This window comes from Cebidichthys violaceus, unplaced genomic scaffold, assembly GCF_023349555.1.
Source record: "Cebidichthys violaceus isolate CVI_PGR_0920_01 unplaced genomic scaffold, fCebVio1.0.p SCAF_4, whole genome shotgun sequence".
Taxonomy (NCBI): domain Eukaryota; kingdom Metazoa; phylum Chordata; class Actinopteri; order Perciformes; family Stichaeidae; genus Cebidichthys; species Cebidichthys violaceus.
This window is the reverse complement of record NW_027176594.1, coordinates 18,620,921-18,645,571: the sequence shown is the minus strand read 5'-3', so window position 1 is coordinate 18,645,571 and position 24,651 is coordinate 18,620,921. Positions and strand designations below refer to the sequence as shown.

Sequence of the window (24,651 nt, the reverse complement as noted above, 5' to 3'; positions counted from 1 at the left end):
CCATTGAGTTCCAAAAGGCAGTAAAGGTGCGATGGATGGTTTTCATTGTCATCATAAACATTTTTTAAACCACAGCATACATTATAGTGTTAATGTACCTTTTATCCAACATTATCCAAACAGAAAGGACTTTACATTAGGCTGATCCATTCATACGCAAGTAGTCAACATGAACTCAATTTAAGACTTTGTGTATTTTCAATCTTTTGCACAGCTGTTGATCCGCCTGTGTTCGTCCCCCGTTAACAGAACAGTGTGCCTGTTTGTACCGTACCTTCTCATCGGGTATACAATGGCGGACATTCTCCAGGTAGGCGCTGATATTTTCCACATTGGTGAAGCGAAGCAGGATTTTGGCAAAGTCTTCTTCACTGATGGTGGTCATCCCTTTAGAGTAGGTGAGAAACTCAATTTCTAACACCTCTGTTTGAAGGTTATCCATAAACCTGAAAAACAGCAAGGAAGGGGAAGGAGAAGAAATAGATCTTACTCAAAATGAACATGTTACTGTGTTGTAATTTGATCAATATTGATTACAGCATTAGCATTGTATTTCCTGTTGTCCGCCGTGTGTTGTTTAGTACCTGTAGAAGTCATCAAATGTAAGCTCTGCCTTCCCTTTCTTCCCAAAGAAATGGACCAAAAGGGTGGTGTCAATGGTGATGCTCTCATCTGCTCGCTAGGAACCATCAGAGAAGGAATAGCAAGAGAGAGGATCAATGAGTGACTAATCAAAAAACACCAAGTATTGTGAGGAGAAGCAGTGGGCGGGACGAGTCCGTCATCAATCCAAACATGGCAACCCGTGGTGCCAGGCTAGCAGGAAGCAGGTTTTCTGCTGCAGAACGTGCGCCAGAGGAGCAACAACAAACTGTCAATCAAACGAATCAGCTCAGACAAACAGTCAACGGCCATCGTGACGTCACACATACCAGTCTAGGCAGCAACAATGTTTAAGTTTAACCTCTTAAATGGGATGGGTGTCACTATCAAAGCTTTCAGTACAATAAAGTGTGGAAATGAGCAGCTAAAATGGGGAAATGAGGTAAAATGGAGAGAAAAGAAAACAGTCATGATAGTCCTTATCATTGGCTGTTGAAAGCAAAGGAAGGTATTTTTTTCCATGCTGCCTAGACTGACGCGGAGTATTGCCGTAACAGCATGAAACACAGACCACTACTAGTCTGGTGAAGACGGAACAAGTGCTCAGGGCAGCAAGACACGAAAAGATACAGGGACACGACGAAAAACAGAGTCATGCAAATGTTCAACAGAGTGGGGGAGTGTTGTCGACAGAGAGAAACAGAAGAGGTGAGAGAAACGGAGAAGAGGCCAAGAACACATGTGGAGGAACAACTAAGGCGGAGACAGACACACACATAACACTAAGCTGCCAAACAGACACAGTAAAGCCACCACATCCCATGCAGTTCTCTGCGGATGCCACAGTGACACACCCGTAACACAACCTTTAAATCACAAACAACAGCAGCACGGAACGACACCCACGTAAGCACAAATGCAGAGGACGGGAGCCGATTCCACCTTTTTCCGTCAACGGACGAGAATTATAGTGCCGTATGTGCAACTTTGCATTGTTTATTTTTATTTTTTCTCCTGTTTTATATATTTACTCTGTTTACATGATCTTCAATCTTAGTCTTCCCTTCACCGTTTCTCAAAGTGTGTGCTTACTGAATGATCCTGGTCATTTGAAACATATTCAACAAGTTCGTTTGAGCCTTTTAGAAACAGTATGTATATCAGTGTCTTCCTATGGTTATGCTCCCTGACATATGTATCTCAGAAAAAGGTGACTGTGCTTTTGAGCAGTTCCAGAAAAGACTCGGCCAGCGTCGGTGCAGAAAGAGAGGACGTCAAACGGCCATAGTATTTTCTCTCTCTCTCCCTGCCATGCCCCCCCCCCCCCCCCCCCCCTCTGTCCAATCCACTGCCATGCTGAGGTATATGCAGACATAAGATTGGCTGGAATCTCATGTCTCATGTAAAGAGGAAAAGCATTTATGCCATTTCCATCATCAACATAATTCTCATCATCACTGCCACGATGCCATTCGTGGTTCTACCTCAAGAGTAAAATCCTAAAATCCGACGTGGGACAAGAGGAAAATGTCAAACAAGAGTAGTTGTTGATTGTCACAAAAACATAGTTTAGTGTTCAAGTTACGTTCCAAAGACAAGTCTCAAGGAAATCAGGAGAATATTTTTCTATTATTATGATGAAACTGGTATCAAAAAACCTCCATTAGTTTCTAAATTGTAAAGCATTTGATAGATCAGTTCTTCCTCCTTTTTGTGTACATGTAGAAATCCCCACTGTAATTGGCACAGACTGGATAAAAATGTCTACTGGGAAACAAGCAGTAAAAGTAAACCCTGTTTTAGGACCACAAACATTAGTGTAAAATTCTGATTCACGTTGCAGTCTGGTCTTTCAGTCTTTGATTAGGAGAACTTCTTTTAGATAAACAGAGACAAAGTGACAGACGTATCATTTCAGTGTCTTGTTCTCGGTGTCTCACTTATTTGAGGGTCTTTTCATTAAGCCTCTGATTACGGACAAACGGGACAAAAATACTTTTTTTTTTTTTTACTCTTTTATCTTTTATCTGACGCATTACTGATGTCTTTATGACACATGAGCTGATCATGCATCTAGACAGCATCCAGGTGGTGTTTCTCTTCTGCCTCTCTTCCTTCCTTTCACCATATCCCTCCTATTCTTTCCATAATCTTAAACAGTTTATTTTTTTTTGCTCTTTCAATGATAGAGAGACACTTAGACTCTGCCAAACCCTTTGTCCATCTTTTGAACATAGATACATGTAATAAAGGCTTTCCTAATGAATCTATCGTTGTCTAATCACTGTTGCAGTGAGTTAGTTATCCACAAGAAGTTTAATTAAGTGCAAATCCAGTTGGTCAGGTGATTTAAGATTACATGGGTTCACATAGTAAAACAATATATTGAGTGAAGTGCACTTTAGTGGTAGTGTTTGATTTCAGTTGAATTGAGCGAACTAACAAGATATTGATATTTGGATGCCGTGCACCATGGGCAATCTATAAAATCAATGAAATCAAATATTTTTTAGAAATAAAGATTTTTAAATTGTTCTGGCATTTGGTGGCAGCAGAACAAGCTGTTAACACAACATGGACATATTATCGCCTAATAAAGTTGTTAAGGAGAGTTAGTGTGTCTGAACGCCAATAATGTTCCCCAGCAACTTGTGAGCGAAATGTCCGTCTCTTTAGCTGGTAAATGCTCCACTATATGTTCACCAGCGAGTCCCTGTGCCGTTTTCACTGTAAACAGCTGCCTGCAGCTGCTGAAAGCAAGGTTGATGAGACCAAAAGAGTAAAGCTGTGAACCATCAAGCCAAAGCAATGAGCTGAATGCCGCTAAAGCACTTTGTAGAGCTAAGGGAAACCGCAGAGTCGAGTGGTAAGCCTCTGTGGGTTCATCACTATGAGTGAAACCTTTCACATTATACAATTTGATCCATTGGTAATATAAAAAAATTATTGATTAGAGACCCAAAAAAGCTTCTCCGGCAGGATTTCTCTCTCACTGAACAGAATTTGTGTGAATTTTTTTCTCCCTTTTTGCCAAATTTTACAATTGGTTCTAACTTTGGTAGAAGGAACGTCAGCCTAACCTCGAAAAAGACGTAATGCCGAACGGATCATAACAAGCTTATCATTCCTGGAAGTGTGGCAGCACCAGTGTGAGCTCATCATCCCCGTGAAGACGTAATGGTTCCTCCACCCATAAGGCACGAGCCAACACCTGGTGTATGCATGTGTCTCTTTGTCCATCTGTGTGAGCCTCAACAGACTTTGATCATGAAGCTGAAGGTAAAAACAGTAATTACTGATGTAAACACTAAACGGTCTTCCTCACCCTCCCTATCTGTGACTAATATACCTTGGAGGAAGAGCTCATTGTCGGACTTTAGTAGACTTTGCGGAGTAAAAACAACGACATGTTCATTTTTTCCCCTGCAAACCCTGTTTATTTTTATTGCACACTTCTCTTTCTTTTTGTTTCCTTATCCTATCACTTCTTTTCCCTCTTATCCTGATCTGATTTCCTTTTTCCTCATACCTGACAAACATAAGAGGTGATTTGCTCTTTCCTTTCCTCCCTCCTTCTCAGGCTGTCAGTCAGTCCCTCCTTCTCCAGACAAAAGCAAAGCGGTATAATGGTGACTAACCTGTTGAGTAAACACATCTTTCTCTAAATACAACCTGCTTCTTTCTTTTCCCCCTAAATGCGTTTCCCGAACTTCTTCTCTCCCCACCCACTTTGTTCCTCAACATTTGTTCTCCCCGCTGACCTGTGTCATCATCTTTGGGCCTCTCTCACCTGTTTGTTGTCTCTCTGATTTTATCTCTTCCCTCTTTTTTTCTTCGCCCTCAGGTTTTCAACTTATCTGATCTGGTTTGCTTCAATTCTAACGTGTCTCTCTCTAATTTATCCCCATTTCTTTTGTTTTGTGTAGCCATGTCTTACTTTTTGTTAAATGTATTTACATGTTTTAATCCCTCAAACTTTGTCTTCCTATTATTGCCCTCCTGCCCTCCTCCCCCCTCTGTCTGATTCGTCTGTTCTGTCCGTCTGACATCCCGGTAGATGAAAGGCTGCTCGGTGTAAATACAAGGTCAGTCCCATTACGCGCCACTGTCATTATCTCCACCTCAGCTTCCGCTGCCACCACAGCACATAGCCTGTCATTAGTCACTTAGCTTGCTAGCGCTGTTAGCTGTTAGTAATCATTACCGGCAACTTGACCTTTTGTCGGACATATCGGAAAGACAATTCACGCTGTGCATGAACAAGCCAGAATGTGAGGTTTTGCCAAAATGTTTTGTTTCAACAGATTTTTAGCCATGCTAGTGCCAAGGCTCTAGAGCTGGTGATATCTGCTTTGGTTTATCCACCACTTTTGCCCAGACTAAAATATCTCAAAAACAGATGGATTGCGACTCAATTTCATAGATATTCATGGTCCCCAGAGGAAGAATCCTACTGACTTTGGTGACCCCCTGACTTCTTTCTCTACTGCCACCATGAGGTTGACACGTCTTTGTTTTTTTTAGAAATGTCTTGGCAATTATTGTATGGGTTGCCTTGAAATGTTGTACAGACATTTATAATCAACACAGGTTGAATAGTAATAACTTCAGTGATCCCCTTACTTTACATCGAGAACACATTATATTTGTCCAACACTTTGTTTATGACTAAATACCTCAGCTGTACTTTCTCTTTAGTGCCTGCTAAACATTAACATGTTAGCATTATTCATGTTAGTGTGTAGATGTTAGCATTTAGCTTAAAGCACTGCTATACGTACAGCCCCACAGAGCTGCTAGCATCGCTGTAGACTGTTAGTATCGTTTCTCTATTAATTCTGTCGAAAATGACTTGAATGCTTTTGAGGGTGGTTTGGAGGTAGTAGAGCCGCAGGTATAGTTTAGGTCACCATTTGGTTTGAGTTTCTGAAGCAGTATAGAACTACTATACTCAAAATGACTCAAATTAAACTGTGTGATGCTGTAATGATCAGGGCATTTGTGTGTGCTCGGCGGTCAGCCTTCCTAACATTACACCAGTTTCATTAAAGAATGATTTGACACCAAAGCTGCGACACTAGCCACAACACAGCACAGATGACAAGGCACAGATACACATACAACAGCATAACAAAGAGACTAAAGGACAGAAGGCAGGTGAGAAACAGAACAGGTTATCAGAATACGCACAATACAGTATCTCTCATCTACACTTATTTGATCAATTCCGTCACATCAATATAGTGGATTCAATTATTTAGAAATCAGAATCAACAACAACAAATATAAACAAGTTCTTGTAGTATTTGTTGATCAGGAATGACTGAGTGACACAATGACATGAGGAAGAACTTTGGAGGAGCCTCAATATTGTGTTTGGTGCAAGGAAGTCTTTTAGAGCTCATCCAAACAGAAATGGTGTCACATGGGGAAAAGGAGTGGAGGAATGACAGTAGTTTCTGTACACTACTAAGGTTTGTAGAACAGAGAGATGGCAGAGTATGGCAGATGGTAATCTATGGAATGTTTGGGAAAGAAAGGAACAAATAAAGATGAAAAGGCCAGTCTATGGAAAGTATCAGTATCCAGCCAAACCAGAATAAAAGTGATGATCAAATGGTGATCAAACCTTTTCTACAACAAGCCCACAAACTATGTTTGGTTGCTTCTTGTCTTTTAGCCATGACGAACATTAAAAACAGCATTTAAAGAAATATTATTTCGGTCCACATTAATATGAGCAGTTAGGATGATTGCTGCAGAATTCAAAGATTAGGCCTTCAAAGCTTTTATTTTGAAGGTAAACATTTCTGGTCTTATTCTGGCCAAGCTTGATGCGGCTACATTGTTCTGCTTCTATGGGGCTCGTTGGAGGAGCAACATTTACAACAAGGAACTGAAGAGGAAGAGGAAGAGCGAAGGAGGAAGAACGGAGGGATGTAGTGACAGAGGACAGATGGATCTGTGTACCTCTGCCAGGTCAGAAAAGAGGACTTGACTGGCGCTTCGCCTCAGAACGTCCCAGTAACTCCGCGCCACAAACTCCTGACTGTCTTTTTTTAGCACCTGTAGGAGCGGTCAAGCAGGCCCAGGGTCAGTTCACCTACAACTTTACCACTTCAGGAAGTAAACTTCAGCTTCCAATGTTCACGCTATCATATCTCAATATACACAGACAGATTCATTCAACAGTGTCACATTCAGCATTATTAAATAGTGAATACAAGATCAAGATAAGTCTGTTCTGGCATCTGGACTCATTGTGGTATTATGGTTAGAACTAATAGCAAACTACAAGCACTGTAAATTGTTTCTTAACACTACATTGATGAAATGCTGTTTATTAGAAAATGGCTAATACAACAGAATTAATTAATTAAATGTTTAGAATTCATGTTCTGTCATCAATTAAATTTACTGAAGTAATAACCATTTATAATGTTTGATCCAACTATAAATTCCCCCCAACCACTGTAATCCAAACATTAAAAAATCCCATTAGTGTCAACCACAACAGGAATGAAGTGAGGAAGAACCAGACTAAGACAAACACCCTCAGTTATCTATGAAGACTCTGCTGTAAGACCATTATATCTAAATTACTAAAATTGCTATTTGTTACTTTGCCTTTATGTTGAATCAACAATGAACACAAGGAAAGTTTAAAAAAAAATCTTTCACATCTAATTGATCTTTGACTCAAATGCACAATTCTTCCACCCAAAAGCAAGTTTTCCTCTATAACATAACATATAATATATATTTATGAAAGTGAACCAGCTGAACAGATCGCTGTCATGCTGCTTCTGTTCAGAGTCCGTCCGGCCTTTACAAAAGAGAACCACGCTGCTGGGCTCCTGACCACCCACCTCGTCTGTCTCTCCAGGGAGAACGCAGGAGCAGCCATTTTAAAATGACCCTGCACCGCTCCTAACTTCACAGTGACAATGCAGCTATCCATCACAACACTGACAGGACGAGGTGTGTGTGTGTGTGTGTGTGTGTGTGTGAGAAATAGAGAGAAAGAAAGAATGCTAATAGTCCTTATAGAGACTGGACAGTAAACATCCCCCTGATGTTTTTTTGCTGCACTGTATTCCATCTCCATTAGTAAATATGCATTACCACTTAGGTCGGGAAGCCTTCTACAGTGGTTATCATGGTAACTTCAGGAGACTATAAGACATTTGAGTATTGCAGTGTCCAAATTCCATTATTATCATTGTGTTAATTTGGGTTCCCAGTTTTATATGTGTATCAATAAGTGTGACCGATAAGTGAATATGTCTCTTTCTTAAATTAAACTTTTAACAACATTTTTTAAAATTGAATTAAGTCTTAATTGTATGTAAAAAATGTTTCACATTATACTAAAGGGACAGTGTGTAGCATTTAGGGGGATCTATTGGCAGAAATAAAAAATAAGATCAGGTATGTTATCTTAAGTGTACAATCACCTGAAAATAAGATAGTTTTTGTTACCTTAGAATGAGCCATTTTTTAAAATCTATATAAGAAGCGAGCCCTCTTCTCAGAGTCACCATGTTTCTACAGTAGCCAAGAACGGACAAACCAGACACTGGCTTTAGACAGGACCATTTGCTATTTTTGGCACGTGGGAGAAGTTTCAATTGGTTGCAATCTGCAACCTCACCGCTAGATGTCGCCAAATCCGACACACCTTAAAGAAATAGGTTACATTTTGGATGCCATACAACTCAGCAGACAAATGCAACCTGTTTGCTTTCTTCCTGTAAGTGAGACTGTGCACACACAATATAAGCAAGATTCTGTCTATAGACAAGACCTCCCACCATAAAAGAAATGTCCTGCTCTCTCTGTGCAATAACAAAACCCCCAACAGGAACACACACACACTGCCAAACAAACAGCACGCGTCCTGAAACAGTTTGAAATGGTCAGTGTCTGATTGTGTTTGGAGCTTTAGAGTGCCTCAAGTCATTCTAAATCACATCACTCTCTTTTTGTAAGAGTTCATCTCTCCTGACCCCTTAAATCTATTACTCCTCTGCTGCCGTCCCTCTCTCCATTCATCCAACCCTCTGCGATCCTCCCTCGATCAATCACCCAGCTGACCTGACAGATGGACAGCCTGTCTTGAAGGAAGCCTCTCTCTATCCCGCTTACCCTTTCTATCCATTCATCCTTTTAAGAAGTCTACAGTGGATGTTTTACTGACAACAAAGGATCATGTGGACTGGGTCAGGGTTAAGGCTTTTTCAAAGACCAGGTCAGGACACAAAAGTGGCTGACAGAGGCATTAAACAGAACCCTAAGTATCCCAATAGAATTGACATTTACACCCACCAAACCCCAAGAGTCCCCAGAATGAGGCAAAAATATCCCCAACAACACAGGGTGAATTTTACTTGATTATCCAGATGCCCAGCAGGTATTGAAACTGGTGTTGGATTATGAGATTCCAGGTGACGGTTTGCTTAGCATGAAGAGTGGAAGCAGGGGGAAACAGCTAGCGTAACTCTCTCTAAAGTAAATTTATTTATTTTTATTTTTATTTATTACACTATATTTATCCCGTTGAGGGGGAAATTCTTCTCTGCATTTGACCCATCCCTGTACCAGGGAGCAGTGGGCTGCCCATGACAGGCGCCCGGGGAGCAGCTAGGGGACAGTGTCTTGCTCAAGGACACTTCGACTCAGCTAACGTCCCAGCCAAGGGGACGTTAGCCAAGGATCGAACTGTCGACCCTCCGGTTCCCAGACAACCCTCTTAGCCTAGTGAGCTAGTCGCCCCCTTGAAAATAAAATATTGTAAATAAAATAACCATAATATCAGGCACAGTTACTTCCTGGTTGTCACCATGAGGTTGCAACCAGGAAAACAGCAGAGACATCAGCAAGTCACTGCAGCCAACAATGAAATAGTCCAACGCACATCTGCAATTAAAACCACAACTTGTTGTCTTTAACACTTATTGCACAGATTAAACAAAGTGCGTTAATTAGTGCGCTTTAGAGGTTCTGGCAGGCTGATTTCAGGTTTAGCTGTTTCCATCCGCTTCCAGTCTTTATGCTAAGCTAAGCTAACCGGCTACTGGTTGAGAATATATCTAATACACAGATATGAGAGTGGTATTGATCCTGTCATCAGAACAGGAAGCAAACAAGTGTATTTGAAAAAAAATTCAACTATTCCTTTAATGATATTTTCCAATATTGGGAAACTAAGTTTAAGATATTCTTTCGATTGAGACTTTTTACCACAAAAAAATAAAATAATATAATAATAATGAGAGGTCAGTCGACTTTAGAGATCAGAGGAGGTTCTAAATATTCTGCAATACTGTTCATAAAATATCTGTCTACCATAACTTCTTTGCCTTTTATCACCACCATGCATAAGTTCCCATTGTGGTTTCATTATTTTCTTACAAAATTGTCAACTAAACTGCTTTCGTCTTTAAAAGAAACCATTAAGCATGTAGCAACCTAGCTAACAGACACAACTAGCTCTCTGTTCATCCTTCCATCAATGTCTTTAACCGTCTAAAGGTGAACAGAAAGGAGACTAAAGATTTGCGGTTTTGGATACATACGCTGTTCATGGGGGCAACCTGATATCCATAGAGCTGCATACTCTAACACACAGAGAGAGAGAGACACGTGGAAGAGGAGGACAGAGCATGCAGTCACAGAGGAGGAGGGAGGAAGAGAGAAGGTAAAAGACATGTTAGTACATGCAGAGAGGCCGTGGATACGCTCTGCAGAGGGACGAGTCATTTTCAACACATCTGCGATGGCATTTTACAACAACACTCACTTTGCTTTACAACACTGAGCGCTGCACTTCCCACAGATGGTTTGTGAAACTCTATGTGTGTGTGAGGAAAAGTGTCCCATTTTGCTTTATGCAGATTTATTTAATTATTTGAAATTGACTTAATAAATGTTATTGATATGACTTCTTGTGAGCTCAACACTATCCATATAATGGCTTTAAAAAAAAAGAAGTTATACAATTATATATAAACCTATATTCATATTTTATATTAACACATAACACACACTAACATTCTTGACTAGGCCCCCATAAATTTGTTTTTTTAAAGAATTTTCCCTTCTTTTAAGATTTCTCATGCAAGAGCCACTTAACAAATAAATAAACTGTCTGTAACAGCATCACTGTTTGCAATTTACCTGCACTGACATGTCTTGATATTACCCGACACATATGCCAGTATTGATATGTTAATATTCACCTGGTCTGACCAATTCTTCTTTTTGACATAATTACTTCATGCAGCCTTTTAAAAGTACACTTCACGGTGAGCCAACAAATTGGCAGATATAAACATAAAAAGCATAATCCAGTGTCGTAAAGCAATGTGATCTGTGTTGCTCTAAAACTTAAATCCCAGAAGTGAACAAATTCTTTCAAGAGTGTATCCAATCTAACAAGTACACAGTAAAAACAGAAAAGGCACCACATTGTCAAAAACTGTTTATTTAAGGCGGCATGCAATCAAACACATGAAGGGTTTAGCTAACTTTAATACCTGTATAAATACAGATGATGGTGTCCTTTTCAATTCATCCACATGGACAGTTTGACACAGCATTCATGTCAGAGGCGTCGTTCTACACTCATGGATGTATTGAAATGCCATTTTAAGAGGGAAGTGACTTTAAAGTGCTGTTTACTTTGTACTGTTAGCAGCACTAAGAGTGATCAGTGACAGAATTTGATCTCCTTAAAAATGCCCCCCCCCCCTTACACACACAAACACACACCCTCGTCCTGCGTTACCAACTTTCTTACCAACTGTGCTGACTTGTCAACATCTCCTTTCCTCCCTTTCTTCTCATTTTTCTTCCGGAAGATCTCCTGAAGCTGTAATGTAAAAAAGACAATGAGGCTCTTCTTGACAATTCAAAGCCAGATTCAATGTTCATAAACATATATACTGAGTTTACAAAGTTGTACACCTTTGCAGTGTGTGTCTAAGACGTCACTCAAGCATTGGCCCTTTTGACAACGTGATTAAGAGAGTGTTGGTTTTCTAGTTTTAAAGGTAAATCAATGCTGAATCATATCTGGCAGAAAAATGCAGCTGTAGGTGTTAATAACTTTTCTTAATTTGGAGAGAAAGTTGTTGTTTCTTTGTATTTCGCTTTCAATGTACTTCAATGTACTGGCCCAGGAAAGCATCATCAACTATATTTTCATTCATTGTTATTATTCATTTGAATTAACATTTCAGTATGATATCTCCAGGAATACTTTAAGAGGTGTCGTCGCAAAAGTGCCTGCCTATTTAAATGAATATTCCCTTCATTTGACTACAGATGTTGTTTTTTTGGCAAAGTCTGAATTAAAAAAAACAACAATAGCCTTGGGAATGTTTTTTGCGGTCCGGCACCTGCCAACTCCCACAGGATCTTCAACCATTACCTCCCACTCCTGCTGATATACCACCCCACTCCCACCAGCCCCCACAGGGATTCTGATCACTTCCTGCCTGCAGCAGTGTTTTCATTTGAAAATCTGTTTTAATCTAAAGAAATGCTATTAGTTAGGCTACTCAGAACATTTAAACAACTGAAAATCAGCTTTGAAATGCTTTAAATGTAACAAAAAGCAGCTTCAGCTATGTCAGTGGAGATTGAAGGTACTTAAAAACATGAACCCCTGTTTCACTTCAAACTTATTGTCGATATCTTTAATATCCTAAGCTTGTCCTTTTTGCCATGCGAGCGAAACGTGATGTTAATAATAACAAATTAATTCAGTCATGGGATGGATTTTCTCTCAGTGTCAGAGACTCACCACCAAGAACTCCCTCTTGTCCACCATCTGGTTGCCGTCTGCATCAAACATATTGAAAGCAATCTTGAAGCCAGCATGGGGTTCTGGAGAACAGAGAGGAGAGCACATAGGGTGAGTGTGTGTGTGTGTGTGTGTGTGTGTGTGTATTAAATGCAATTCTAAATCTAGAAATAGCATGGAAATAATGGCATATAGGCTAGACAGGAGGGCGATGGGACAGGTGGTTAAATCTATATGGACTATGAGCTACATTTAAATTTGTTTATACCACCCTACCTGTTTTTTTTAGACATCAGGTACAGATGTTGATCTACCAAAGCAAATGAAGCTTGGGTAACTTCATGTCTTTATTCTAGAAATAACACAACGCATTTTTGCTACAGAAAATAAACACAGAACTGAACTGAAGACATTTTTGAACAAACCCAAGAAAGAAAGTCCAACTACATATTCATTTGATTTTGTTTTTGAAACTCAAGCAGGTATAAAGCGCACATGAATTTCAGTTATCACTAACAGTTTTTATAATTATTGTGAGAAAATAACTTTGCTTTTTGTTATCTTCCCAACAGAATCTCAAATGAACATTGATTAAATTAAATCCAACAGCAATAACACAAATCCTTCCCTGATTAATGATGAATGGTCGCTCTGAGTGTGCAAAAAAAAACCAACCTTAAAAATGATAAGAATGTTGAACATTGAAAGATCATTTACAGAGGAGAAAAAGACTTAAATTCCTGATTTTGAGGGGAAGAAGAGCAGAAATATTCAACAACTTGAATGTGTAATGGGGACATATCTTAATGCAATACAGTATCAGTGTTCATGCAGTAAACTGATGTTCTCAGAGAGTCATGAGTGCAGCAGGTTTTTTTTAGAAATAAGCCTCACATTCCTGTCTATATTCATGTTTTGAAAGGTTATAGGTGTAGGTATTCTTTTCCTCTTCTCTCTCACAATTCCTTGCTCACCCCAAGGGGAAGGGGAAAACCACCGGATTTCTGTCATAATTGCCTCTTATTAAGTCCTGGGTGGGCCTGAGTATAGTTCATATCATATACCTTAGCTACAAAAAAAACAACTACGTTCCCAAAATAAGCACAGCGTACTGCTACAATAACGTGAGAGAAAGACAGAACAAGGACGTAGGAGATGAGATGAAGCGGAGGAGGATGTGTGTAGAGAGACTGAATTGACTCACTTGTCAGGATGCAGAGCAGGAACAGGTACTCTGTGTATGAGATGATGCCTAGTAATGAGACCAAGACAGAGGGAGTTAAAGAAAAGGTCACATACAACACGGACAGACACACACACACACACACACACACACACACACACACACACACACACACACACACACACACACAATGTTTACAGATGTTCAAAGACCGTAGGCCTCCTGACACACACACACGCACACACACACACACACACACACACACACACACACACACACACACACTAACACACATAATCCTTCCTTTCAAGAAGATAGCATCTTAAAATGTGTCTTCTGGAGCTCAGCTGCCAACAGCCATTTGGCCACACACCGTTTCTTTTTCTACACCCCGAGTGTCCAAAGTAAAGACACAGGTTGGTAGGGGTGTATGCATGTGTATGTGTCTATGTTTGGATAAGCAAGTGAAAAATGTTTTAGGAGGTGATCCTTTCTTGCCTCGGGCCCATTTAGGAATCTTTGGAGCTCCATCTCATCTCTCTCTCCCTCTTTTTTCGCTTTCTGTCTGATCGTTCAGATAGTTCAGGGTGACTCGCTTGAGTGTTACGGGAGACTGCTTTCCTATGTATGTATGTGTGTATGTGTGTGTGTGTGTGTGTGAGTGTGTGTGTGTGTGTGTGTGTGTGTGTATATGCATGTCGGTGAACATGACACCAGTTAAACCACCAGTGTGTGCCTTGTGTTTTCCTGATGCCCGGCTGCTTTGTGTCGAGCAGCTGGTTTGGAACTGAATTCTCTTGTACCCTGAGAGCAGGAGATAAACTCTGAAACTACTCAGGTTTCTGAAATTCATTCTGCGTGTTTAATTCTATCATATCATATGTCATTCAAGGTAAACGATCAGTCTAAATACAATTGTTTATGAGTTGTACATTTTAAAATGTTATGTCATGCTAAATCAGATGCACAGTAAAATAAAAAGGTTGATATTGACAGCAGTAAATCTGATCCCACTGAGAACCTAATCATTCAGCAGGTCCACTTCAGGCCTGACAACTCGACCTCGCAGACTTTCCTAGCTTGCAAATTCACTCAAGTTCACAATGAACTACCCGCCCACTGTGAAATGCCACAAAGTTAAAACAATAGCTGGTGAATAGCAGGTAAAAAAGGATCCACCAGATCATTTTTCTCAAGAGTTGGTGGACCAAACAAGAGCTAAAATGCAAATACATTTTGGATTTGCATTTTGTGAACACATTAGCTACAACTTGATAAGAAGACAGCATAGGAAACACAGAAAAGTCAGGTTTATTTGTACAATACAAGCCAATGGCCACACTGGCCTTTACGGCCCATATCAGTAAGTGTTGCTGACTGAGATAAAGGTCGTTAAGAAGATAAAAATGGGATTTACATTTACTATGAGCTCTCATGCTACTGTACATTAATAATCATCTAACCGTGAACTCAGCCCAGCCCTGAATACATTGGATGTTTCTAAATCAAAGCACTTGTGCCGGGTCACTGTGTAACACATGGCCAACCAACACGGACATATTTTACAGCACGCACGCACACACATAAACAACAGCATTCCTGTGTCTGACTCATGGCTCTGTCATTCTCAGAAATCCAAAGCCATCCCAAGGATTTGAACTGTCCTCGCTCATCATGGCATGAAGAGGAGAGCATGTCCTGACATCACACACACACACACACACACACACACACACACACAGAAATATATAATATAAACACACACTTATATACAGCTTATACGAGGGACGGCATTGTAAGAAAGTTGAATTGAATAAATGCGTGAATGGACAAACAAGTTGTTTAGCGGTAATAGAAACAAGTAAAGATAGTTATTGTTGAATGCTGATGGAGTGTGTGTGTGTGTGTGTGTGTGTGTGTGTGGTCTTGGCAGCATGCCACTAGCAATTTGGATAGACATGCACTAACTGTCTTCCTCTTGCCATGAAGACCTAGGATAGTTTTACAGACTTTCTCTCGTTCCTATTCTTCTATGTGCTCTTTCATTCATCCCTCTACTTTGCACAACTTCTTCAATTTGCTCCTCATGTCTCTTTTTTGTCCTCGTCCCTTTTCCTGCTCCCTTTTCTGATTCTCTCCATCTCAGCTATTTAAAAAGAAAAAATGCATAAGTGCAATGCACCCGGATACTAGTCACTGAAGTGTAAATGTAAGACACACTCATGCACATTAGCTGGAGGGTGTAAAACACTATCATGGCAGAGGAATAGAGGGAATGTTATATTTAGCATCTCCCGGTGTGAGTGTGTTATATTATCTCTATGGGGATTCACTCACAGACTGTGTGGTTCCTCTGTTACACGCTGATGCAAACGCATTAATTAGGGGGAACTTCTCTCCCTCTCCCTCTCTGTCTTTGGTGCTGTATTATTTGTTCTTTTCCAATATGCAATCAGGAGGAGAGGAGAGGAGAGGAAAGGAGAGGAGAGGAGAGGAGAGGAAAGGAGAGGAGAAGAGAGGAGGTTTATTTTTAGTTTTTTCAGCATGTTGTTTGGCTGTAAGAAAGGACAGCATGGATCCAACCTCGGATTAGAGACACCTACAGTGACACACACACAGTGACACACACACACACACACACACACACACACACACACACAGACACACACACACACACACACACACACACACACACACAAGCTCACAAGCACTATTTAGTCACACATCGGCAGGTAAAACCTGGTGTCCGTGCACTTAAAAGCTGCAAGAATGCTGTAGAATTTGAAGAACTGGTCCTCACTTACTCCTCATGTCAACAGAAACATGTAACCGTTCATAAGTTATTGTGAAATAAATATTTAATATATTATATTGGAGCTATTATATATCTTCAAGGGCAGATTAAACTGTAATAGCCAAATCCACCGACATTCACTGACCGTGTTATTATCTGACTACTCTGATAACTATTGCATCAGTGTTATTTAGGTGTGTGTGTGTGTGTGTGTGTGTGTGTGTGCAAATGTACTCAAGGTGCCTTTGCTCCTGTTTTGTGTGTGTGTGTGTGTGTGTGTGTGTGTGTGTGTGTGTGTGTGTGTGTGTGTGTGTGTGTGCGTGTGTGTGTGTGTGTGTGTGTGTTCTCTCCGACCTCGTTCTCTCAGGTTGCGGAACAGTTTGGAGGATCCTCTCCATACTGGGGGAGTTTCTGACAAAATCTTCTCCAGCTCCTGGCACAAAAACACACAATTTACAAGTGAGTTGCCTGACATACACATCGTACAACCACAGACTTCATCCTTCAAAAACCATGAGATTCACAAAGACAGAAACAGAGAGAGTGAGGGTATCATGCCATGAAAAGAGGGGAAGGATTCACAACAAAACCATCTTGACATGTATTCTAGCATTGTATATTACACGTTATTTTCTTGCAATCAAGAGAAAAGTGTAAATGTGCATTGAAAATATATGAAGTTGTATGTGGAGTTCTATTTCTTTTTTTTCTAACACAACATGAGCTGTGCACTTCCATTGCTTGTAAATTGGTGACCTCTGTAGTACTGCAGAGAGCAGCAATGCAAATGTGGACTGCATGCATGAAAACACTTTGCACTGAGAAGGTGGGGAATAAGAAGACTGCTAGTTGATGTGAACATGGATGTAAAAGCATGCAGGATTTAAAATATGTAACAATGTTTGTCTGTTTGTTGCTCCTCATCGTGCGATAAACACGATACCTTTGGTAAAAAAATCACGCTGAATGTAAACAAAACTGCTCACAAGAAAACTCCACAGGGTACCTTTAAGATTGTATTAAGATTTCACACTGACAAATAGTGATAACGCTGATTTCCTGTATTTAAACAGCCAATGGCAACACCTTACCATACCATTAATGCATTTGACTACAGTCAGCACCACTGACAGACAAACAAAGTTGCGTTATTATGAAATAAAAGCACCTGATTGGTGCCAAATGAATGGTTCAGAGGTTGTACATTCATATAAAAGTGCATTTTATTCGTTTAAAAAAATATAGTGTTCAAAAAGAGAAGGGATCTGGGTGCTCTGGAGACACACTGTAAACACCTGGACGGCTCTGTATAGTTTACCTTCACATACTGTCTTCTCTATTTATCAGTCTTAAGTTAATTGCAGTGAGGAGGCCACTAAAATCGGCCTTCACCTGTTTTTTTCTTTACATATAGTGACCATGAAACTGAGGAAACATGTGCAATCGTGCATTAATGCTACTGTACGCGTAGAACCTTCTACATTTACACTGAAAAAAAAAAAAAATTGGGATTTTAACTTTGCGGAGTCTGCAACAGATGTAACATGCAACGGATTCCTGCAACGGCAGAGGAAAGAAGCATTAAGAGTGTGTCTCCCACCTGTTTGGCCAGGGACCTCCAGGGCCTCTTGTCTGCCAGGGAACCAGACAAAAGAGGAGAGAAGAAGAAGGGAAAGAGGAGAAGAGAGTTTGGGTGGGCTTGGTCAGATAACATCTGTATGATCTAGAAATGGGTCTTAATGTGCCGAGTACAGTCACAAAACACACACACCAACACACACAGGCACACTCACTGTATATACACTGTCATCATCACAGGCCCATTTGTACCGTCTAAAGTGCCCCGTGCTTGTCTTTGTAGTATGTGGAATGTCCCCGTAAAAGCACATACTACTTTTGTTCTGTTTTATACAACAAAGTTCATCTAATTCAACTTCAAAGGGGGCATTAGAGGATGTCGGCTGCTGAGAGGGTATGTGCGGCTGTATCGTATGTCAGTGAGCCAGGGCTGATGTAAACACACACATACAGGTGCACAGTTTGCACGCAATACAATCGCATACCAGCTGAAGAGCGGAATCGCTAATTTTGGTGTTTTTGCGATAACCTCAACTTGTAGGGGACCAGTTGTCATAAAGTAAAAAAATAAGTTACGTGTCTGGTTTAGATATTTACCGGTTAAGAGAAAAGGTAAATACGAGCAACTGGAATGTGGAGAAGTCGAGTGTGTCTGTGTGTGTGTGTGTGTGTGTGTGTGTGTGTGTGTGTGTGTCTGACTAACATTAACCACAGACTAAACAATAGCTGTAAAGCCATCTGCTTTGAGGCTGTCTGGCCGGGACTAATCTGTTACGACTGGCAGCAGGCTGACAGAAACAGAAAAGGCACAGTTAAGTGTTTTAAAACTTGGATTCAATAAAAAAAAAACAATAGTTAGGACACTGAGATCCATATTGGGACACCGGTTTTGGATCAGAGATCTACAAACTCATAACACGTATGATTTAGTTGGTTATCAAAAGCACATTTACAACAAAATAAAGCCTTCTACAAATACTAAAATACAACCAAAATTGTATATTTGGAGCCAACCAACACACATGCTCAGTAAAATGGATGTTGTAAGATGGTGAATGGAGTCTGTACTTTTAGGTAAAGGGAAATTGAATGCATGATGTCAGATCTGTAATCCATTAAATTCTTGATACAGTCCAGATATAAGCCACATGTTAGTGTACAGGTGAAAAAGGGACCACGGTCATAAAAATAACTGTATAACTACGTCAACGTGAAATGGCTCGGATGCAATTAGAGAAGGTTTTCTGACTGAAGTTTGAGGAGACTTTGCATGGTGTCTACACAGTGTACGAACAGCGAACATACTTCTGGGTTCGCTCATGGTGACCGACTCGATGAAGTTCTGTGGAGTCATGTAGAGCTGCCCGTCATACTCCACCGAGCTGAACATGCGGAAGCGATGCTCATGGGACGACATGTACACGTCTCCCTCCTCGAAGTCAAACGGGCGTTCCTGCAGACATAAAAGCAAAAGGCAAAAAAAGTAAATATTACAGTGGTTGGTTGTGTTGCCCTCTTGAAATGCTCTTTTTTTTTGTTGGTTTTAGTATTATTTTTGTAATTTTTTTTATCAAAAGCGAAAAGACATTACTGGAAATATGAACATCATAGTTACTGATGAGAAAAGCTTAGGCCATAATAAAGATACATATAAAAACCTATTACCTATCTACCAGCATATTTAAAAATCCAATGTGCCCCAATGATTAAAGGTTGAAAGTGACTTCCCATCTGTGAAGAGACAAGTCTCTGGTCTCTCACACAGACAGCAGAATACAAACTGTTCGTGCTTTTGAACCTCTATAATGAGGAGACCCATCTATTCTTGGCATCGACTCTCTCCATTCAGCTCTCTGAGATTATAAACAGTCAGCACCTCTGGCGCAGTACAATAACACACACACACACACACACACACACACACACATACTTTGTCACTACTTTCTACTTGATTAGCATCTCTCTCACTCTCTCTCTCTCTGTGAGGATGCCGGGGCTTCAACTTGATTAGCTGCTACGCCAACAGATTGTGCTGCAGGAAGCTGCGTAATTAGCAGAGAGGTTTCCAAAATTAAACCTGTTTGGCCGCAGGGCCCAGCACACCCAGGTTCCTGCTCAGCTCAGCTAACATGCTAATGAGCGCACGGATTCATTCATAAAGCTTTGATGCTCCCTTCACCGAAGGGGGCTTTTGAAGGCATGAATAGGAGATGAGCGCTCGGCTTCATAGGAATGCAGTGTAATCAAGTGTATGAGCCCAGACGCCCATGGCCCTGGCTCTCACTAATGAATGAAGTTTATAAAGTTCTGTAAAGGCAGCTAGGTTCACATGCCACGCTGCACAACACGATGTTAAAAGTAATGCAAAAAGAATTTATTTTTTTTATAAAAAAATAATTAAATGGCAGTTATTTTAAATGACAGTGTGGTACACTGTGATTTTGTGTAGTTGTTATGCCATGTAGCCACTACTAAACCTGTTCCTGTCACCTAGGCTTGTTCTCCAGACTGTATAGCAGATGCTCCAGGTGTTTCCCCCTCAGGCAACCCAGTGTCCTCCATTCACAGCTGCAGCTTTTCGTAAATGTCCTCTTTTTCTCAGAGCTAAACTGTCCTAACCCTCCTAGTTTCATTGTTTAATTTCAGTCAAATCAAAGTACAATCTAGCCAGCTAAGGTCCCAGCTCTTGAGTCTGACGTGTCAGAAATCCTTAACACTGTTTGACAACTCATACAAATACAAATAGCAAGTATTAATTTTCTCTTTTGTGATACAACAAGTCTGATGCTGAACTGAGTGTAGATCAATGCCACGAGATTTTCCAGCAGTGTGTTGCTGTTTCTTCAACTCCTGCGTCACTCTGAGTCTGTGCCTCTGAGGCTAATGGTATCCAAGCTACGTGGCTTCTCCATATGTTGAGATTCCCATCAGGTCCTACATGTCCATCTGAGCCAGGCAGCAGCATCCGGGTCTGAAAAGGGAAGCCAACGCTGAAGTGCCTTGAACTTGCATTCTCTCTAATGGCCACCAGGGCGCGAGTTCTCTGGTCGCAAAAAGAAGTCTATGAGAAAATGACTTCTCACTTAATGTATTCCCTCAGTAAACATTGTAAACATGAGTTTATGGTCTCAATCTCTAGTTTCAAGTCTTCTTCAAAACAGCATGATGTTCATTTGGTAAATTATGATTCCAATTAGTGTAAAATAGACCATAAAGCAGGGTATGCTTCAGTGCGCGGCTACCTTGTGATTGACAGGTTGTTACCATGGCGTTGTCCGGTCTGCGAGCTGTCTGTGTTTTCGTCCTTCAACTTTAAAAAAACAAGATGGCAACGGCCAAAATGCCAAACTAAAGGCTTCAAAATGGCAGTCCACAAACCAATGGATGACGTCGAGGTGACTATGTTTACTTCTTATATAAATAAAGTTTTTTCCTCGCCCACTGGCAGGTCACTGAACATTACTACTGGCAACTTTATTTTGTTTGTTTGCCACTTTGATGTGAAATCGATTTAGATTGCATGGAATATATCATGTAGCCTTAATCCCTGACTACATTTGATTTAGAAAGTGATTTTTGAAAATAGCATTTCTTAATATAAGGAAAACCTATCTGCCATGGGGGCAGGTGGCCTGAACTTTTACATGCCACAGCCAACAGTTACCCTGCAGGTGGCAGGCGCTACTTTTGAGCCATTGTCTTCTCATACGATTCTCTAGTGTCCAGACTGCCAATCAGTATATGCCAACGATTCAAAATCCAGACATGATTCTTTTCTGAGGAAGTTTGGTCGCGTCCATCTCAGGCTTCTGCTCCCCAGAGCAATGAGATCTTGCTAGTAACTCCCCCAATTGCAGGTCTCTGGAGACTCAACTGACCCACTCTTGTTTTCTGGTAGATGGTTTTTCTTCTTTCCTTACAGAATCTCAGCCTTGTGTTCAAGCACGTAAGAACTTACATTACATTACAGTCATTTAGCAGACGCTTTTATCCAAAGCAACTTACAATTCAGTATCTATCTACCGTAGACGCAGCTACGGGAGCAATTTTTGGGGTTAAGTGTCTTGCTCAAGGACACATTGACATGAGACTAGCTGGAGCCGGGGATTGAACCGCCGACCCTCTGATTGAAAGGCGGCCCTGCTCTCCACTTATCAACTTGTGTTTCCCGGAAGCTTTGTTCTCCTTCCCTGCTGGTAAGTTCTCCCAATTTCTTTCAGCCTTATCCTTCAGAATCCGCGCAGGCTACCTTTACTTAGTGAGCGACAGAAGGCCGTGTTTCCCTTTTCCCACAGGAGCTATCCTGTTCCCAAGTTGGATGACTATCGAGACACCATATTCTCCAGTCAGGCATCCTGTCTGTCTTCCTATAGTCTCTCCTGCTTCTGAACTGGCTGCCCCTCCTTCATCTCAGCGTCCTTACAGGCAACTCTTTCATCTCTGGTAGTTTAGAAGAACTAACCGTATAACCTATACTTTACATTATTGATTCAATTTACCATAAGTTCTAGATTGATTTACTACCCTCCAATAAACCACTGGTGTCTGTTTATTTCAACAGGCCTAGAGAAAGAAGCTGTTATTTCAATGTGCAAGATACAAATGTTTTCATATCTTCTCAAATGAATCAGCTTGTAGCTTGTATGTGCTCATAAATACAGACATCAGATCAGACTTTGTATTGAGAGACACACAATATCAAAGGACTTGGATCACGACTGGGCCCAAAAGATCTTGATCAGGACATCACTACTGATCATGAAGCAGCTGATGTGTACATCAACAAATAGCATCTGGTGTCACTGTTAAGTTAGTCTTTGTATTCGATCATTGATGTAAATGTGCTCTGAATATAATGAGTATTTTGTTGTGTCTGTGATGTTTCAATTACAAAGAGGATTCCCTTCCAGCTAAATACGATGCACCACTTTTACTATAATCATCTTATTACGTCACAATTATATCATCTTATTTCATAACTTGAAATAACTAATGACAAAAACAGAAATGTACCTAAGTGAATTCTAAGCCAAAAAAAAGTACAGTATTTTATTCTATATTTTATCCCTATATATTAACTGCACTTGTTTAAAAACATGTTTACATGTTATGTCATTAGTTAATGTAACATTAATAACACAATAATATAGTATACATAATAATATCAACTTCTGAAAAGCTTGTAATTTTAATATTTGATTTTAACTTTTGATTTATTTTGCTGCTAAAAGTAGTTAATTTAAAACGAAACTTGTAATGGGGTCTTTTCAATATGTGGTATTACTACTTAAAGGATCTAATGGATACAAATACGTTTTTCCACCACTGGAAACTGGTTGATTTTATAGTATCTAGCTGTCTGTTCAAGTAACGTATTATTACTGTGAACTACACCTACTCAGTGATTTATTTTACCTTATTTTAAAGTGTTACTCTTGAATCTAAAACGTTGTTGTGATCAGTCCATTCCCTCAGCTGCCTTGGCTGACAGTAACATCCTCAACCTGCTGTCATTTCAGCACCAGCTCCAACGGAGAGCGCCATTCCTGCATCTATCTGCGCGCGCACGTCGTCCTGTAGCCAAAACAGTGAGTAAACTGTTTCCACTGGGCGTGCTGGGAATGAATGACACAGTTTATCCACCCGAGAGGAAAACATATAAACTGCCAGCCACACCACGGCTACAGAACACAAGGAAGGCCCGTCTAACTGGGCTGGTGTGGGTCTAATTTCAGTGGAAGGAGATGTGAAAACACGAAGCGCTCTTTCCCTTTTCTCCCAGTGGTCGTTTTAACTCCACAGTCCTCCACACTGAGGCCTCTATGTCAACACCGAGGACAACACATATATACGACCTTTCATGTCGCTACGTGCCAGCAAAGTCTTGTTGTCGGCCTTACACATCTCAGCGCAGCGTCCTACCTTCTCCTTGGCTTCGACCGTCGGGATGACTGGTAGCAGACCGTTGATGTTGTGACTCCCCATCCTCTTCCTGCCTCTGCAGCTCGTCCTATCGTTGTAAAAGTAAAGCGCCACGGCGCCTCCCGTTGCCAGACACATCCCGACAGCCAGACGCCTCCGTATCCTTCCTCCTCTGGCCGTCTGACCACCGACTAGCTCGTATCTCGCCGCCGACCAGAGGTTTAGCTTACCGGCCAGCGCTGCCACTCTGCGGAAAGCGGCCATTGCTGCTGTTGTTGTTGCTGCTGCTGCTGCTGCTGCTGCTGCCGCCGCTGTGCTGGTGAACGATTATAACTTTGCGGGCAGCCGAAAACTATCGCGTTTCCTCGCTTTCCTCGCGAGATGTGCGCGGGCACTGTAGATGCTGTGCAAAGTCCCACGCAGAGTGGAGAGGATTTGATGCTTCACTAAGAGAGAGTGAGTGATTCATTTGAAACCGTGGTCAATTATAAACCAGTCGAAGGTAAACAGTGAACTGAAGAGTAATTCATCGACTGGAGATCATATTTCAACCATGCTTTTATTCACTACCAGTGGCGGAAATTAAACCTTAGTTTTATTAAGAAATATAAAATTGATTATCACCATTTTAAATTAGTCTACTCTTTTATAAATGGTCTATAAAAGTCATGCATTCAATGTTCAGGTGTTTTGCATATACAGCAAAATATCCAGTATGGCTGTCAGAAAAATGTACTGTATTAAAAACTAGGCTACATCATT

The 24,651-nt window shown here is 40.8% G+C and overlaps 1 protein-coding gene across 5 annotated transcripts in view; it reads right to left on the bottom strand.

Moving 5' to 3' along the window:
- The window catches only part of micu3a (mitochondrial calcium uptake family, member 3a), a 29,013-nt gene extending 4,827 nt beyond the window's left edge, over window positions 1–24,186 (bottom strand). For 2 of the 5 annotated variants that reach the window (XM_068727165.1, XM_068727166.1), the window contains exons 1-11: window positions 23,890–24,186; window positions 19,273–19,420; window positions 17,990–18,021; window positions 16,744–16,822; window positions 13,617–13,664; window positions 12,413–12,495; window positions 11,405–11,476; window positions 10,182–10,223; window positions 6,574–6,669; window positions 585–679; window positions 275–446 (exon numbers count right to left, since the gene is read on the bottom strand). In XM_068727165.1, coding sequence (XP_068583266.1) covers window positions 275–446; window positions 585–679; window positions 6,574–6,669; window positions 10,182–10,223; window positions 11,405–11,476; window positions 12,413–12,495; window positions 13,617–13,664; window positions 16,744–16,822; window positions 17,990–18,021; window positions 19,273–19,420; window positions 23,890–24,153 — 1,131 coding nt within the window. In that variant the 5' untranslated portion in view covers window positions 24,154–24,186. The remainder of the gene's footprint in view (window positions 1–274; window positions 447–584; window positions 680–6,573; window positions 6,670–10,181; window positions 10,224–11,404; window positions 11,477–12,412; window positions 12,496–13,616; window positions 13,665–16,743; window positions 16,823–17,989; window positions 18,022–19,272; window positions 19,421–23,889) is intronic. The other 3 variants (XM_068727163.1, XM_068727164.1, XM_068727162.1) reach the window with 2 other exon arrangements.
- Between the last annotated feature and the right edge of the window lie 465 nt (window positions 24,187–24,651).